This window comes from Crocuta crocuta, unplaced genomic scaffold, assembly GCF_008692635.1.
Source record: "Crocuta crocuta isolate KB4526 unplaced genomic scaffold, BGI_CrCroc_1.0 scaffold452, whole genome shotgun sequence".
NCBI classification, from domain to species: Eukaryota; Metazoa; Chordata; class Mammalia; order Carnivora; family Hyaenidae; genus Crocuta; species Crocuta crocuta.
The window spans coordinates 308255-323813 of record NW_027528851.1 but is presented as its reverse complement, the minus strand read 5'-3'; the positions used below and the strand labels follow the sequence as shown (position 1 = coordinate 323813).

Sequence of the window (15559 nt, the reverse complement as noted above, 5' to 3'; positions counted from 1 at the left end):
GCATTCTGTAACAAAGAGACAAAAGCCTAATTTTTTTAAAGCTATAGAAGAAGGTAATACATGCATTGAGCAGGCTAGAACAACTCTGTTTTATATTTATCTGCCCAACCTACTGTCAGAGCATAATAATGAAACATTACATCCATTAGGTGCTTACCATATGTCAAACCACACTAAGCACTTTATACTCACTGCTTACTTAATCTACACAAGCACTTGATATTCACTGTCTTATTTAATCCATGCAAGCATATAAGGTATATACTATTTTTATCCCCACTTACTTTACTTTACAGATGAAGATATTGAGATACCTCAAAGCTAAGGATCTTGCCCTAGGCCTCACAGGCAGTGTGGCTGAGTTAGGATGTACCCAAACCGTGTCTGGCACCAAATCCACAACTCAAATCACTGCCAGTGTTTCTCATACTGGGTGAGGTTTGTCACTCCATCCCCTAGGGGTTCATGTTCTCTCGGTTCAGTGAGTTTTATAAAGGTTTTTATGTGTAGTGTTTGTATATCTAATTATAGTCTACAAAGAATTATTTTCCAGTTAGAAAGACAGAGTTCTCCAAAGGAGAATGAAATTTTGGTTTCTTAAGTCATCTTTTCTGAAAACGGAGCCCAAGAAACTCCAGGGTATCTTTGTACGATTTCTTTACAAGATCTCTCTTCCTATCAGTGGCAATCCACCTTATACTGTGTGAAATATATGACAACTTAACTATTGACCTCGCCTTAGAAATTCAATTTAGAACTGAATTTTAGGTCCTTATAAGCTATGTTTTAAGTAAATTACTTAGTTAAACTTGGGCATTCAAAGTGTTAGGACTTCACTTTTTAGTTGGGTGTATGCCACAAAACGACTAATATATTTCTGGTCTTATATCAATTTTCCTGAGGGAAACACACATTAAAACATATTTAATTTTCAGATGCTGGCTTAAAGCCAAGTACATTTATTAACAATTAAGTCCTTTTGACAGGGCCACATCTCTAAGATGAGAGTTACTGAAAAATCAGACCAACTTCTATCTTTCAAACATATCTACTCTGGAACCAGGAAAACAAATGATATTTATTAGCAACCTGTGCAGTTAATTTGCATATGCAGTCATTTATTAACTGTCTTGAGCCCACTGTAATTCTTCAAAAACAGTGACTGTGGGTGGGCTTAGCTAGAAAATATAAGGTGTGGAATTTATATTTGAGGAATTCAAGAACATTACCGTTGACTAACCATATATATAATAATTCTTATTGACTAATGAGGCCAGTCTAAAAAAAATTTCTATGAATAATAGAACTTTACATGGAACTGTAACAATTTTGTGAAGAGTTATTCTCTGCTTTAGGGCTTTAATTCTGGTTAGTTTTTGATTCATATGCTCTATAAAGATCTACAGTATCAAACACATACTATTTTTAGGTCCAATAAGACAGGGCTGGGGTCGATGGAAGTGATCTACCTTTTTAAAATGCATTTAATTCTACAAACTGAGGAGACTAATTAGAAAACAAATATCTTCTAAGTGAGATTTGTGCTAATAAGTATGTTCAACATTACTTAAAGGAGGGTGTAGATGAATAGGATGTGAAAACAATCTGGCATTGTAGTTCAGTTTTTCTATTGATATTCCTTACTTTTTGATAATGTCATTTGTTTTCAATCATGTTCAGTTCTCTTGGTTCAGACCCATTATTAATTATTTATCTTAAGGGTCATCACAGGAAGGGATATCTTAGAAGTCTTTATTAGGCCCAAGATTTACTTGCCTGTAAGGCTGTGCTTAAGTCTTGGAAAATATCCATTTCTTTTGACTTTGGATATGTTTCCTGTAGACAGAACTTAGAAGTATCTGCTTTGTGGGCCAAGTTCAGGGGGAACGTCCCAGGGCTCCACAGCACTGACCTTGAGAGGCACGGGTTTGGACAGGGCGTGGAACTAGAAACTCTGGATCCCTTTCCCCTCCAAACTTCTCCCATATAAAATACAGGATGCTGAGTTAAGTTTGAATTTCAGATGATCTCAGCTAGCAAGTAAATTCAATTTATTTGCTAATTGCAGCCACCCTTTTGGCCTTGTCTCTTCATATGCAAAATATGGAGAATAACAGTACTGCCTTCTAGCCCTACTTAAAACTTAGCATATACATTTTACTTTATGTGGAAATCCTCTTTGGGTTACCTAAGGTTACACTCAAGTATTACAGCCAATATTCTGATTCCAGAGCCCCAACTTCCATACTGCCTCAGTCAAGATGCCGTCAATAGCTAAGAACCCCTAATGAATAAAGTAGCCAATAGTAATGTAAACATTACATTAAAAATATAAATATCAACACATTTGTCTTATGCTAATTTTTTATTAGTATACATCAGAAAGCACAATATCTACATCAGCCTTTATATGTATATTTAAGGCTGAAAATAAGACTCAGGGAAGTAAGCCCATTCCTTATAATTTTCCTAGCCTGCTTTTAAAGGCATTAATTCAAACACATTCCAGAACATCTGAACTTTTAAATCTGTCACTCTTTCAAAGGGAACTCCAGACAAATTAAGAATGCATGAAAGTGGAACTTCAGTATTTCATTTCTCCCCCATTGTCCTGTGCCTTCCTGTTGCTTTCCAGAGACTTCCAAATCTCTCTGCATGGCGCTCAAGACTGAGATCTGGCAAACTCAAATTCGCAACCTCAGCCCCTCTGAACTCTCAGTTATGAACTCCACCCTAGAGCCCTTGTCATTCCTCAACTTTGATGTTCTTTCTGCTCCAGTATCTTTCTTGGCCTTATAGTTCCTCCATCCTGGAAAGCATTTTCTCTATCTCAACCATGGGAAATCTTTATCTCCAGCGCAAACACCCAGTTCTTTTGTGACACAACCTTTCCTCTGGCCAACTGGCCCTTTGGCTGGTTTTTCTGTTATACCCCCAGCGACTTTGTCTCACTCGTCCCCCTGATGAAAACTGTTTCTTGTGGCCAGGAGCTTCTTTCTCTTATTCTTTTCCACATATGAGTTACTACCCAAAACTGTGTCTTTCCCAGAGTAATTCCTTAATTATCTGCTGAACTACACTTAGTCCAGTAGCACTTATGAATGCTGCTCTCAGACCCGTAGTGCCATTGGTTGAAGTTTTCTGAATCCACCAAATAAGGCTAAGTGGCTTCGCATGCTCACCCATTATTCCCCTGTTGTTAAAAAAGTAATACAAATTCATCTTAGAGTACTTGTGACATAAAGACATACACAAAGGAAAAAGTATCATCCTATGCCACCTTCCAAGGGCAGCTGCTGCTCTTTTTAAATACAGAAACACTGTGTTTTTCTCAGAAAAGCTCAACAGAGACAACATGGGAAGGTAGGTGAGGACATAGGGTGAACACAACTGGGTTTGAACCCCAAGTCCTGTGTTTAGGACTGTGTGACTCTCATGAGTCACTGCATCTGTTTAGGCCCAGCTTGTCCTCTCTGAAAAGTAAGAATAATGCTTGTTTATATTCCTGTGGGGGGGGAGGGGTCTTTGGAAGATCTAATTACAAAACGTTTGATAATATTTTGTAAACTAGAAAATAGTATGTGCCTGTCTATTAGCATGTTTAACTGTGCCCAAGATGAGTCTATGGACACATGGAGCAATGAGACTAAGTCCTAAGTAATAGTTCATATTGGATTTGTGCCTGGCTCTTTTTCTAAAGTTACAGATGACCTTCACTTCACTAAAGACAAAGGAATGAACTTTTATTGAGCACCATTGCATGTCAGATTCAGTGCTGTTTGCCTTATTCTGGTCTTCTCATGGTACCACGGAATACTCTACATATGAGAAAAGCTGAACTTCAGTGAGCAAAGCCAATAGTATTGAAAGATTAAAACTAAGGTGGATTGATTTTAAATGCCATATTCTTTTTATTTTTACTATAGTAAGAAAACTTTGGGGGAAAGTACTTTTGTGGAATTATTATCATGCAAATTTCTAGTGACTGAAGGGCAGGATTTGATTGGATACATGGATTATCCTGATACAGATTCTCTTAGAAAAGGTCAAAGAGGCTGTGATTGGTTCATCTAGTTGTGATCTAGTGGGGATGATCTATGACTATTTCTGAAGAGTAGACTAATGTAAAAGCCCTTTTCAAACCTATGAAAAGGAACAAATGATGGATATCAACCAAGTAAATTTTTCTTGTAATTTCTGTATCTTAAAATGTAATTTAGAAGTTTTCATGGCATGCCATCTTTAGACTTAAACTGGTGAGAGAAACTGGAACTTTTGTCTTGATAGAATGTTGGTTTTGAACAAAGTAGATTTCTCTTTTTAGAATTTAACAATAATCTTAGAGGTGAAAAACTGGACTTGATCAGGGATGAATTTTCAAGTAAATGGGAAGGAAAATACCATTGTTACAAATTCTGAAGCTGTGATTAAAATAAATAATATTGCAGCAAAGAGGATCTGAAATGATATTACAGTACAGAGACACATGAGGGTGCTCTTACCAGCTGCTATCATAAATGAATTAAACTGTTCAAATATTAGGGGAAAACGAAGGCCTATTGTGAATGGCAATGTTGAATTCACTTTGTAGTGTTGGCTAAACATAATCTTGGAAGAGATGTTTTCTCTCTTAAATAAATGTATTGGTCCCTTGACCCACATTTTAAAAAGTAGAAGATGTTCATATTGGACAATTTGGGAAACACTGAAAGGCTCACAAAAGAAGTGACATTGCCATTTGCTCTGGGAGGCTAGGATTTTCTAGAACTAGGCCAGTTGGAGGCTTAGTTCAGGAGGCCTGCCTTCAAACACAAGCCCAGCCTGTTCTCATTTTGATTCCACAGACCTTTGCTGGTAGGAAGGGGGAGTAGAGACTGGGGTCTAATGACCGCAAGAAGAGAATTAGAGACGCATGTTTATCTCAATACATTTACTCTCATTAAAGTTCATATTCACTGACATCATGCATCTCCTTGAAAAAGTCTGCCCACCCACCATTAATTAAAGCCACATTTTAAAAAGTCAGTGTGTGCACTTTTATTCCAATCAAAAGTAGCCTCCTAAGTTTTGCAGAGTAGGCAGGAGAATATCTGAGGCCTGACAGCTGTTCACCTCTATGCAGTGAAGAATCATGTGATTTATATTAAAAGTCATGTTAAATCAGGGCTTACAATATAATAGCTAAGATCTATTGTCTTGAGGAGGTGAAACATTTAAAACCTAATGGCCTATTAAGCAAAATTAACATTTATTTTGATAAGTCAACATTCTTTTGGTTACAACGTATGACCATATGCCTTTACCTTTACAAGTAGTTCCAGAGATATAGCTACACACCCTGCTTGAATAATTAGCAGCACAGTCCTATCAAAGACACCACACTTTATAACTTATACATGTGGTATCAATGTCAAAACAAAGGTCAATGTAAGTTTTTAAAATCTAAACCATTGCACAAACAGTAATTACCAATAGCTGTACGATTGCACAACCATAGTCTATATTCTTGGCAGTAGTCACTATAAGTTCATACATTCATGAAAATAAGGAATGTTGATTTTTAAAGTTCAAGAAAGGTACTATTTGTAAACAGCTCAGGTCACACTCATTTCATTCCATGTGTTAAGCAAGACTTTCCTTCCAACTTCCTTTAAATGAGATTTGTTCTTTCCATGAGCCTAATAAAAGGGTTTTTATCCAAACAGATCTGCATTCTTTTCAATTCTTTTTTCTATGAAAACCCTCCTGGGGACCTTTCAATTTTATGCTGATCTTTCTTTATATATTAACGTCAAGCACATTTTGATTTTGTGTTGATAAAAGACAAATTATGGTTATCTCTTCTCATTGGCAATGCTATTATTCTAGAGTGGTTCTGACCAAATATTTGATTAATGTATCAGTTTGTGTTTCTTACACAAAGAAAGAGATAATGCACACCATTCGGATTCTCTAGTTATTCTGGTCATGTCACCATGAAGAAAGAAAGGTACATCAATAGATCTGAACACTGGCTCTGAAAAGTTTTAATCCTGGGCCAAAGCACCCCTGGCTAGAAGTTGAAACCTGAGTTCTAGTACTGACTTTTCTACTGACTCTCCAGTAGTGACCTTGAGCACCCAAGGGTCTATTCCCTCATCTGACAAACGGGGGTTAGGAGGTGAATAATGACTGGATACCCACAGCCCAGGAAGTTAGTCAGGACTAGTGGATAAGGAGTCAGAGCATCCCTTTGGGGTATGCCTTTTCCTGGTCCACTTACTCATTCAGTCCCAGAAACAACAAGGTGGGGTTTTTATGAATGAGAGTTGGGTCTGTTTCTAAAAGGAACATCCCTGAATCTAGAGGTCAAGAAGCCATGCCTGGTGAGTTTCTTTCATGATGAGTTTGAGAGAAGATGCTCTGGGTCTTGATCTCCTCAAATACAAGCATTCAGTGTCCCATTGGTATGTGGGGTGAAGCACTATCCTCACCCACAGATTAAATCTTCTGTCTAGATGATACAGTATCCAGAGGGACCATAAGACACTGGACTCTACACAATGCCAAAAGCAATGAGAGGATCCAGCTCAGTGGTGGGAAGGAAAGTAGAGTGCGGGTAGAGACATTTCAACCCTGGTATTCTTTAGAATATACAGCTGGGGGTGGGAAGTTGGGATTGTGCAGCATTTTACCAATGCTAGGAAAGCTTAAGATAAGTTTGGTTTACATGATTTATAAGGTCATGCAGTCTATAAAATGAGCCCCATTGCCGTCCATACCTTCCTGCCAGCTCTGTTGTTGTGAAGGTTCATCAGGGCTCTGGCATCCTTTCCTTTCCTTTCCTTGGCATCCACAAATGCTCGGGCAAATTTGATCCCATAATCAATGTTATCACTGCAGCCACCCCAGTCGAAATTGCCCTTGCTGTCCTTGGCAGTTCCCTTCTTCTTTGGATCACAGGAACAGGATTTTAATTCTCCTTGGCTACAGGCCCTGGTGATGGCAAACACAACTCCCGCTGAGGAGACGGCATAAACAAAGGCAGATTCCCGACTACCTGAAACAGAAATGCTTTTCTTAAACATGATCTGTAATCGCTAGTTCTGAATAACTTTCACACTATGGCTGTTTACCATTTGCTCCACCTCTGGCATAGTTTGCCCGGGGCAAGAAGGTACTGGTGTTCTTGAAGGATTCTCTTCTGAGAGAGCCAGGTCTCACTTTTGACTATGAATTGTTTCCATATAAAAAACCCTTTTGTCAGTTTAGGTATCTGTGTGACAAACATCCTTCAAGTAAATTAAGTGTATGAAAGAAAATGCAGCAAAAGCCTGCCCTGCCCACTCCTGGCTTTACATTAGCTTCATGTCCTAGAAGAGAGGATCTGGACCTCTCTAGGCCTTCATTTCATTGTAACAGAGCCTCGGATTCTATCATTCCACAAAACAGCTTGGTATTCACGCTACTGCATCTCTCCTTGAAAAACCCTTCCAAATTTGCAGGCCTTAGTGAGGACACTCCTGTCATATGAAGCATGCAGACTGAAATTCAAAGAAACCTAGGGGCTGAGGTGGGAAGAGAATTCAGGCAGTAACCAACTCTGTGTGTTAACACTGTGAAGCTTTGGCTCGGCATCAACTTTCACGAGTAATTGAGAGATTGTTGAAGGCAATATGCAATATCCTTGAGTTACATACTGTGTCTAACTATTAAGGTGAATTTACTTTCTTCTGGAACACCTGCACTAATCACCAGTATTGGGTAAAAGACAGTGAAAAGCTTTTCTTTGGTTTTTGTGGAAGGAAACAAATTTACCGCTTATAATTAGACTTGGACAAGAACCCTTTGGGGTGTTTTCTTAGAATTGTTCTTTATTAGAGCACAGGCTACTTTCCCTTACAAGGCTGAAAGGTACATATTTCAGTGCAATAACTACATTAAATTATTTTAATAATCTGTAGTAACTCATAACACGGTGTTGTGGTATAGTGACAGATATAAGGCTCTTTAGGGTCCGTGTGCACCTCATTTTTCAAGTGGAGCTGTATTTCATTGTTATTAGCATGCCTCTTTATTAATGGGTGCTGCAGCAAATATATTAACAATCAAAATAGCAGCTCTATAGCCTAATGCCAACGCAAGGCAGAAAACCGAGAGCCAGTCAGTGACTCCAAGTGTCAAGACGAGTGTGACTTTTTGAACCACACAGCTGGGAGAACAAACCACCTTTTCGCATTGAAGCCCTGCTTGTTTCCGTTTGTCATTCGCCGCTAAAATTTATTATACGTCCCTTGTAATATTTGCTCTGCTAGTCTCATTATTAAAAATCAGGAAAACATATCTACATCATATTAAGTGGCACTTACCTCAGCCTTCAAAAAATATCTCCCCTGAAACCTCTAACCATCAAAAAAGGAATCAATCATGCCCCATATATAGGTAAAATCAATTATATGAATATTTGCCATAGGTAGCAGGTAGCACTCTCCAGAGAGAAACGTGATGGTCCTAGTGCTGTTTTAAAGAGTCCCGGGTNGAGCACCGAGTGTTATGTGGAAACTAATTTGACAATAAACTATTAAAAAAATAAATAAATAAAGAGTCACGGGTTCTATTATAAGGATCACAGATTTTCTAAGGGAACTGAGATGTTTTGTAAAAGAAGGTGATTAATAGATACTAATGTGGCTTAATCTCAGGTAGTGGCTTTCAGGTAAATAAAAATTTTATTACACCCATTTTATAGTTTAGGAAAATGCCTTGTTCAGGGTCACCCACTTGGTCTGCTAAAGCCTGGTTTTATATCTGGAGCCCAGTGCCTACATTTAGATATATCACAGAGGGGGAAAATTCCAAATGCTTAATGTATTTAGCACTAGTTTTTATTGTTTAAGGAGAAAGAAGAGCAATTTTATGAGGTGGTCTTTTAGGGGAAAGGTATGGAAGACGTGGATGATAGGGTGTCAGTGGCCAGATGGTATTTTGAAAGCAGTAAAGGAATAAATTGCCTAGGTGCAGAATTCATCCTGGCATAACTTGCAAACAATTACATTGACTTGTTGCTGAAAGAAGAAAAATCACTTAAAATCTGCCGTGTTTCAGAAGTAATTTTCCAAAGTAAAAATATCACCTTTCTAAATATTTGTCATTCATTATTTAAACACATTGCTAAATAACTAGATGTCTATTCTGTATATTTAAACACAGAACTTAACACATTGACTGACTTTTCATTTTACCTCCAGATGTTTTGGTATCATGTATATATGGCCTTAAGATGTTTTCAGTTAAATGTCTTAGATGCATCACTAAACTGCTATGTGTGAAATAGTAGCACATTTCAAGAGTTGGCATTGTAACAAAACACATTTTGATCTTGGGCCTCTTCTTAGAAAAATGGATTCTTTTTAAAGCCATCCCAACATGAATTAAAATCCAAATCTAAATGGTGGTATGTAAATTCCTGATGTGGTTGAAGTTTCTCTAATTTTGGGGGTGAGATAAGTCAAGAAATGGCTATCAAGTGCATAGGCATCATTTTTATTTGGGGCAGGATTTGGGGAGGGCAAAATATTAGCAGCTACACTTTCTGGAAGGTGATGGAAGGTGATGGGTCATTCAGCTCTCTCATCAAATGCTTGTCTTTTTTTGTACATTTACAAGGATGAGACCTAATCGCCTTTTTGTTTTTTTAAGGCTATTCTAGACTTCTAGAGGCATATTCTTACAGGAATATTTTTAGGTTTACTAGTTTGGTCTTTAAGTTTCTCTGCCTATGGCTGGTGACAGTCTGTAGAATGAGTGAATTACAAATGTTCCTAAAAATTCTTCTGTCATCTTCTAGCTCCTTGAAACAAAAGAGGCAAACAAATATTTTCCTTTTTTCCATGACCATGGGACATGTTAGTAACTTTTACGTTCTCCCTATCAGTGGTGTGGGTCTTTCCTATTTATCTATCAGGATATTTAGGTTCCAAAAGAGAGTTCTTCACAACTTAAGATGTGAATTTCCCTCCAAGTAATTAATTGTAAAAATCTTTGGATAGCTTCATTGGAATTTCTTGATTATTTCCAGGATAAACTACTTTAGGCCAAATTCAGCCCTCCCATAACCAACACAAAATCATCACTGACAGTCATCGGAGTTTATATAAATGTCCAGGAAGAAATCTGGCCTTCTGTGAAGAATGGAAAGAAATTGTGTAGCATGAGTGTTTTAAGTTTTGAGTACTTTGGCAAAGCACTCAGCTTCATATGAAAGATTCCTGAAGGAAACACAGCTTAGATTCTCTTATTTACCTGAGGCCTGAGACTAAGTTGGACTATAGCCCCTTCCTCCAGCTCTAACCTCTTCCCTCTCAGTAACCCTACAGCCAGGATTAAAGGATTTTACAAATGAATTCCCAGCTTTCCTAGAGACAGGCTATCTTTAGGATCAGTGGGCAAAACTCCTTCTTTTGATTTGTGACCTAAAGGTTTTTATTCAGTATGGAGACATCTGAATGGATTTTTGCAGACAGAATTTGGAGGTGAACATTTTGTAAATGAGAAGTACATTTAATTTGTAGTGACTGAAAAATGATTGTGAGCACTTTGGCAAGGAAAGTCCTGATACAGCGTAAACACTGAGAGCCTGTACACAATATGCCCGAAGATCATTTGTGCTAGATACTTGTAAACTCCCTTTGACAAGGTCCAGCACTTTAATTGATTCACTGGTGAGCTAATCTAGGTGAAGTCTTAAAATTCCACGCAGCTGAAATTGACTATTAACCTTTCAAAAATTTGCGATGTCATATTGAAACTCCAAAAGGAATGCAGAAGAATATAGTTTTTAAACTAGAGAATAAAATCACAGAATATCGCAGTAAATTAAGTTTAGGGATACACTGAGTGAGAGTACTACGCCCTTGGGGGATTTTAGAGACATTCAGTTATGCATTTGGCCTCATAAAACCCTAGGGCTGTGATGATTACATGATAGAAACACCCTCTGTTAAGCATTACCAAGTGTACAGCCTGGATGATTTTCTTAGGAATGGGGGGGTGGCAAAACAAGTGTAGTTTCCCGTTTCTGGGGTTCGCACATAAACTGTTGTGTTTTCAGTCGGATTTCCAATAGCAATTGGGCCATGCTTCTTGAAGAACACTAATAATGTCAGGTTAGGGGATGGGTATTTTTGGGTACCTGCAATCTGATTTTCAGTTAGTTTGCTTTGATTGTATACTAGCTACTTCCCATATTCAGAACTTCTAAGGAATTTGTTATGTAATTAGAGTGTTTGATGTTCCTTCTAAGTAAAACAGAAACAAAAACAAACCTGTATGCTTGAAAACTATGTATTCTTGTTTCTCATTTCTGTCCTCCTATTCTGCCTAAAATGTGCCTGAAAAACAACAGGTGCTCACAATGAGTTCATCCATTCATTCAACCATTCCATGAATGAATGGTGCCTGTAATACACAAGGCACCAAGCAAGTGTAGGGAACAGAGGCTAGAATACACAATCTACTAGGAAAAGTGTTGAATTTAGACACAGAGTGACTCAAAGCTGAGTAGCTGAATGGGAGGTGAAAGGTGGTGAGCAGAGATTTGTCTCTGCTTCTTAATAAACACATGGATTGTTTTTTTATTTGAAATATTTTTCGGTTGAAAAAAATTTTGAGTATTCTACCCTGATCTGCTCAAATCCTCTAGAAAGTTCAAGTCCCAGAAAGAATAAAAAAGTCAAGGGAGGGGTACCTGGATGGCTCAGTTGGTTAAATGACTGCCTTCAGCTCATGTCATGATCTCACAGTTTGTGAGTTCAAGCTCTACATGGACTCTCTGCAGTCTGCTCAGAGCCCACTTCAGATCCTCTGTTCCCTACCTCCTCTCTGCCCCTGCGCCCTCTCTCAAAAATAAATAAAAACTTAAAATTGTTAAAACAACAACAACAACAAAAAGTCAAGAGAGGTCTATGGCTGCTTCCTCCTTTCTCCTGGAGACAAAATCGGATCCTGGAGGGACAGGCAGGGTTGTGACACGATCTGGATGGACAGAGCAAAGAGCAAACAGACACCAGCCTGCGGCACTAGCTCCTAACCTATGACTGGCCTCCAAAGCTTGAGGCAAGTTCCTTGATTTCTTAGTCCTCATCTACAAAACATGGACCAACTAGAACAAACTTCTAATTATATGCAAGAAAAGACGAGCAGGGACTTTGAAGACCAAGGAAGGCACTTGTGTTGCGGGCACAGCCCACGGAGCTGCACGCAGGCAGGGGACTTACTTCGGAGCAGGACCCTGCCGAAAAGGCTGTGGTCCCTGTCCAGGGTGTTGCAGTTCCATCGGTGCTGGCGGAACTGGTGTTGACACTCTGCAGTCCACTCGGCCACGCCCAGGCCTATGGCACGCATCACGTCTGGGTGCCGGTGGCACAGCTGCCGCTGGCGGCTTACCAGGCCTGGCACATTGTCACACATCACCCTGGAGGAGCCGCCTGTAGCTCTCATGTACCTGAAAAGGACCAACACAGAGATGAAAACACCATAAACAGCGAGGGCTGGTGCCACGTCTCCCAGGAGACTAAAGAGTTCAAAGCATGGTTCGAATATGAATTCCTTATCCTTCTGGGGATATCAGAAAGCAAGAAGGGGCACAGCAGGCGTGGAGAGTGGATGCTGTGTGCACTGGATGCTGTGTGCATGGGATCTGGTAGAAGCACCCCAAAAATAGAGCAATGACTGTGTCTTGGACATGAAGCCAGGGCCACCTGATGATGCTCTGGCCAGGGTAGAAGAGTCAAGGTCTGCAGTCAGAGAATGGAGTGAGGGGGAGGGGCAGTGTGTTTGGGGGAGAACCCTTCAAAGAGCTTTTCCCAAGAAGGCTCTGATCTCAGTGACCCAGTATGTCTGAGCTTCCCTTTGGGGCAGTTGATTTTTATTTTATAAATTTTTTAAATTTATTTTCTTTTTTTAAAAAAGCTATTTTTTCATGATCTTTTTTTCTTCTATGTTTTATTTATTTCTGAGAGAGAGAGAGAGAGAGAGAGCATGAACAGGGGAGGGTCAGAGAGAGAGGGAGATACAGAATTCGAAACAGGCTTCCAGGCTCTGAGCTAGCTGTCAGCACAGAGCCTGACGTGGGGCTCGAACCGACGAACCATGAGATCATGACCTGAGCCAAAGTCAGACGCTCAACCAACTGAACCACCCAGGTGCCCCTGGAGCCACCTTTTAAAAGCAGCTTGCTTTTTTGCTATTTGACCTATGTTTAAGTGTCTTTAGAAACTGTCTGTATCTGTCTAATCAACACCTGCTGGTATCTGATGTTACACTCTTCTCACAGACATGCCCTTCTTTCCTTACCAAAGAATCCTTTAAATATTTCCATTTTTCCAGCTCTTTTGGCTTTTATAGAGGACCTTTGGAAAAAAATTCTTTCTATTGTTATTAAGGACACTAAATGTTTGGAAGAATCAAACAGTGTTATAGCTCCATAAAGTACTTTTGAAAAGAAACTTTAACAAAAAATTACATCATCATCTGTACCCAGATGTTCTCTATTAGTTGTGAAATGTTTAGAAAGGTACCTTTTATATAACCCAAGCTGCCATAGGTGTCTTTTGAAGCGATCAAACAAGGAGAATGTCTTTTTCTTGTATTTTCATTATTTTATATGATCATAAAATCGTTACAGCTGTGACTTCCAAAAAATATATTTAAGTGACAGCTGAGAGACAATGTGACAAAAAGCCTGGGCAGTAAATAATGTTTATATGCCCATGGAAACAGAAATAGTCATTTTATTGAAAAATGGTCACTCTGATAAATCAATCTTTGATCCTATGTCAGCAGTGTCAAGGCTAAACGCCTTCCTGTTCAAAGCGGCTTAGGAAGGAATTGAACCCCTCTTCCCACCAACGCTTTGCCTTGCTCCTTTGAAGAGCTCCAGGGTCTTCCTATAGGTCCCTGATCTAGTCTTTAATTTGGCTGAGACTTACTACTTTTGCCAGGTTCTTAAAAAACAAGCAAACAAACAAACAAAAACAGCCGACGATAAAACGGTTCCTCTGAATTAGTATTTTAGTATCTGTTCCGAAACTTGCACGTTCAAGGACATTATAGAACTTAACAACTCCACGTCTTTTCAAGATCAGAAGGAAGGAAAATGGAGTAGGAGAGAATCTTCCTTTGGAACTTTTAACGACGCTCAGACCTGTTATATATGGACATTCCGCCCCTCCTTTACTATGCACAATAACTAAATCACAGACCAGCATGCAAAGGACAGCAAAGTTACTCTTTGGGGGTGACTGTGAGTTTGAAAAGGGTAGCCTCTTAGAGTCCCCTGGGACTGGATCTTCGTGTTAAGGTGGTAGTCTCTACCTGTAGGCAAGAGGCTCTTGCGCCCCACGGGGTGAAACATTAGGAATGTGGAAGGACGGGAAATAATGCAAAATCATAGGCTTGGGTTGTGCAGCTCTTGACTGCCAGAATTGGCCCATTGGTTTATCTTGAGGCACTCTGGGGTGGGGGGTAGGAGACGATTGTAGTTTTCAAGGTGAATTCTCTCTCTCTCTCTCTCTCTCTCTCTCTCACACACACACACACACACACACACACACACACGCGCGCGCCTGTGCAACAGAGCTAGAGACCGGGCTAATGTGTCTCTCCACGGGATAAGAAATTGGCTGATTTTGCTGTCGCTCAGCTGGAACCAAATCAACCAAACATCCGAGCTCTCGTTTGAAGGAAATTGTGGGTTATTTTTTGGAGTTGTCAAAGCTGGAATGTCTTACGAGGAAAAGCAAAGGGGCTGAGAGGCTGGGGCGGTGCGAGAGGACAGCAGATGGGGTTTGGACAGGAATCTCGATGGCTGTGGCCGCGGGGAAGCGCCACCGGGAAAGATCTGTGTAGCTAGTTGCGTTCCCGACTCTCGTCTCCAAAATCCCCCTGCACCCATGCGCGTGGACTTACCACCATGAAGAGCTGACCTCAGGGGTGAGCCAGGTCAAGAGCAGGGGGAGCCAGGGCCAGATTCCACCGAGAGGGGCGTTCATATTAACCCCCTTGCGTCTGCATCAGGTCAGACTCCGTGTGCGGGCGCCATGCGTGCCCCGAGCAGAAGCGCTCAGCGCCGGGAGCGCCTCGTCACGGCAGCAGGCGCCTCGCCGCGCCCCCGCCCCCCGCGCGTCTGCGGCGAGTGGTGAGACTCGCTGATAAAGTTTCAAACCACCAGCGGGGCGAGCGATAAAGGCCAGCCCTGGCCGCCTCGCCCACAGCCCAATTCCCCAGGCGCTGCGAGCTCGGGCGGCCCGAGAGCTCTCGAGCNCTGGCCGTCCGGCTCCCCGCCTGCCTGCCGGGAGCAGCCGAGGGAGGGGGTGCAGCGCCGGGTGGGGCGGGGGCAAGGGTTTTACACCAGGGTGGATGAAATGATGGCAAGAGGTGTCTGGAGATGAGGTGAGGCGGGGATGGAGAAGCGCCTCTGCGTGGCCTTGGGCACCCGCGGAGGGAGGCACGTTTCGGGAAGCTCCTGGTCAGAGCATCAGTGGGGCTCCTGCCACAGGACAGGCTGTTCCAGATAGGCGGA

At 40.8% G+C, this 15559-nt stretch overlaps 1 protein-coding gene across 1 annotated transcript in view; it reads right to left on the bottom strand.

The window, feature by feature from the left end:
• The window catches only part of WNT2 (Wnt family member 2), a 44800-nt gene extending 29729 nt beyond the window's left edge, over positions 1-15071 (bottom strand). Inside the window, exons 1-3 of the mRNA XM_077756024.1 lie at positions 14947-15071; positions 12255-12481; positions 6762-7039 (exon numbers count right to left, since the gene is read on the bottom strand). Coding sequence (XP_077612150.1) covers positions 6762-7039; positions 12255-12481; positions 14947-15029 — 588 coding nt within the window. The 5' untranslated portion in view covers positions 15030-15071. The remainder of the gene's footprint in view (positions 1-6761; positions 7040-12254; positions 12482-14946) is intronic.
• Positions 15072-15559: the final 488 nt, after the last annotated feature.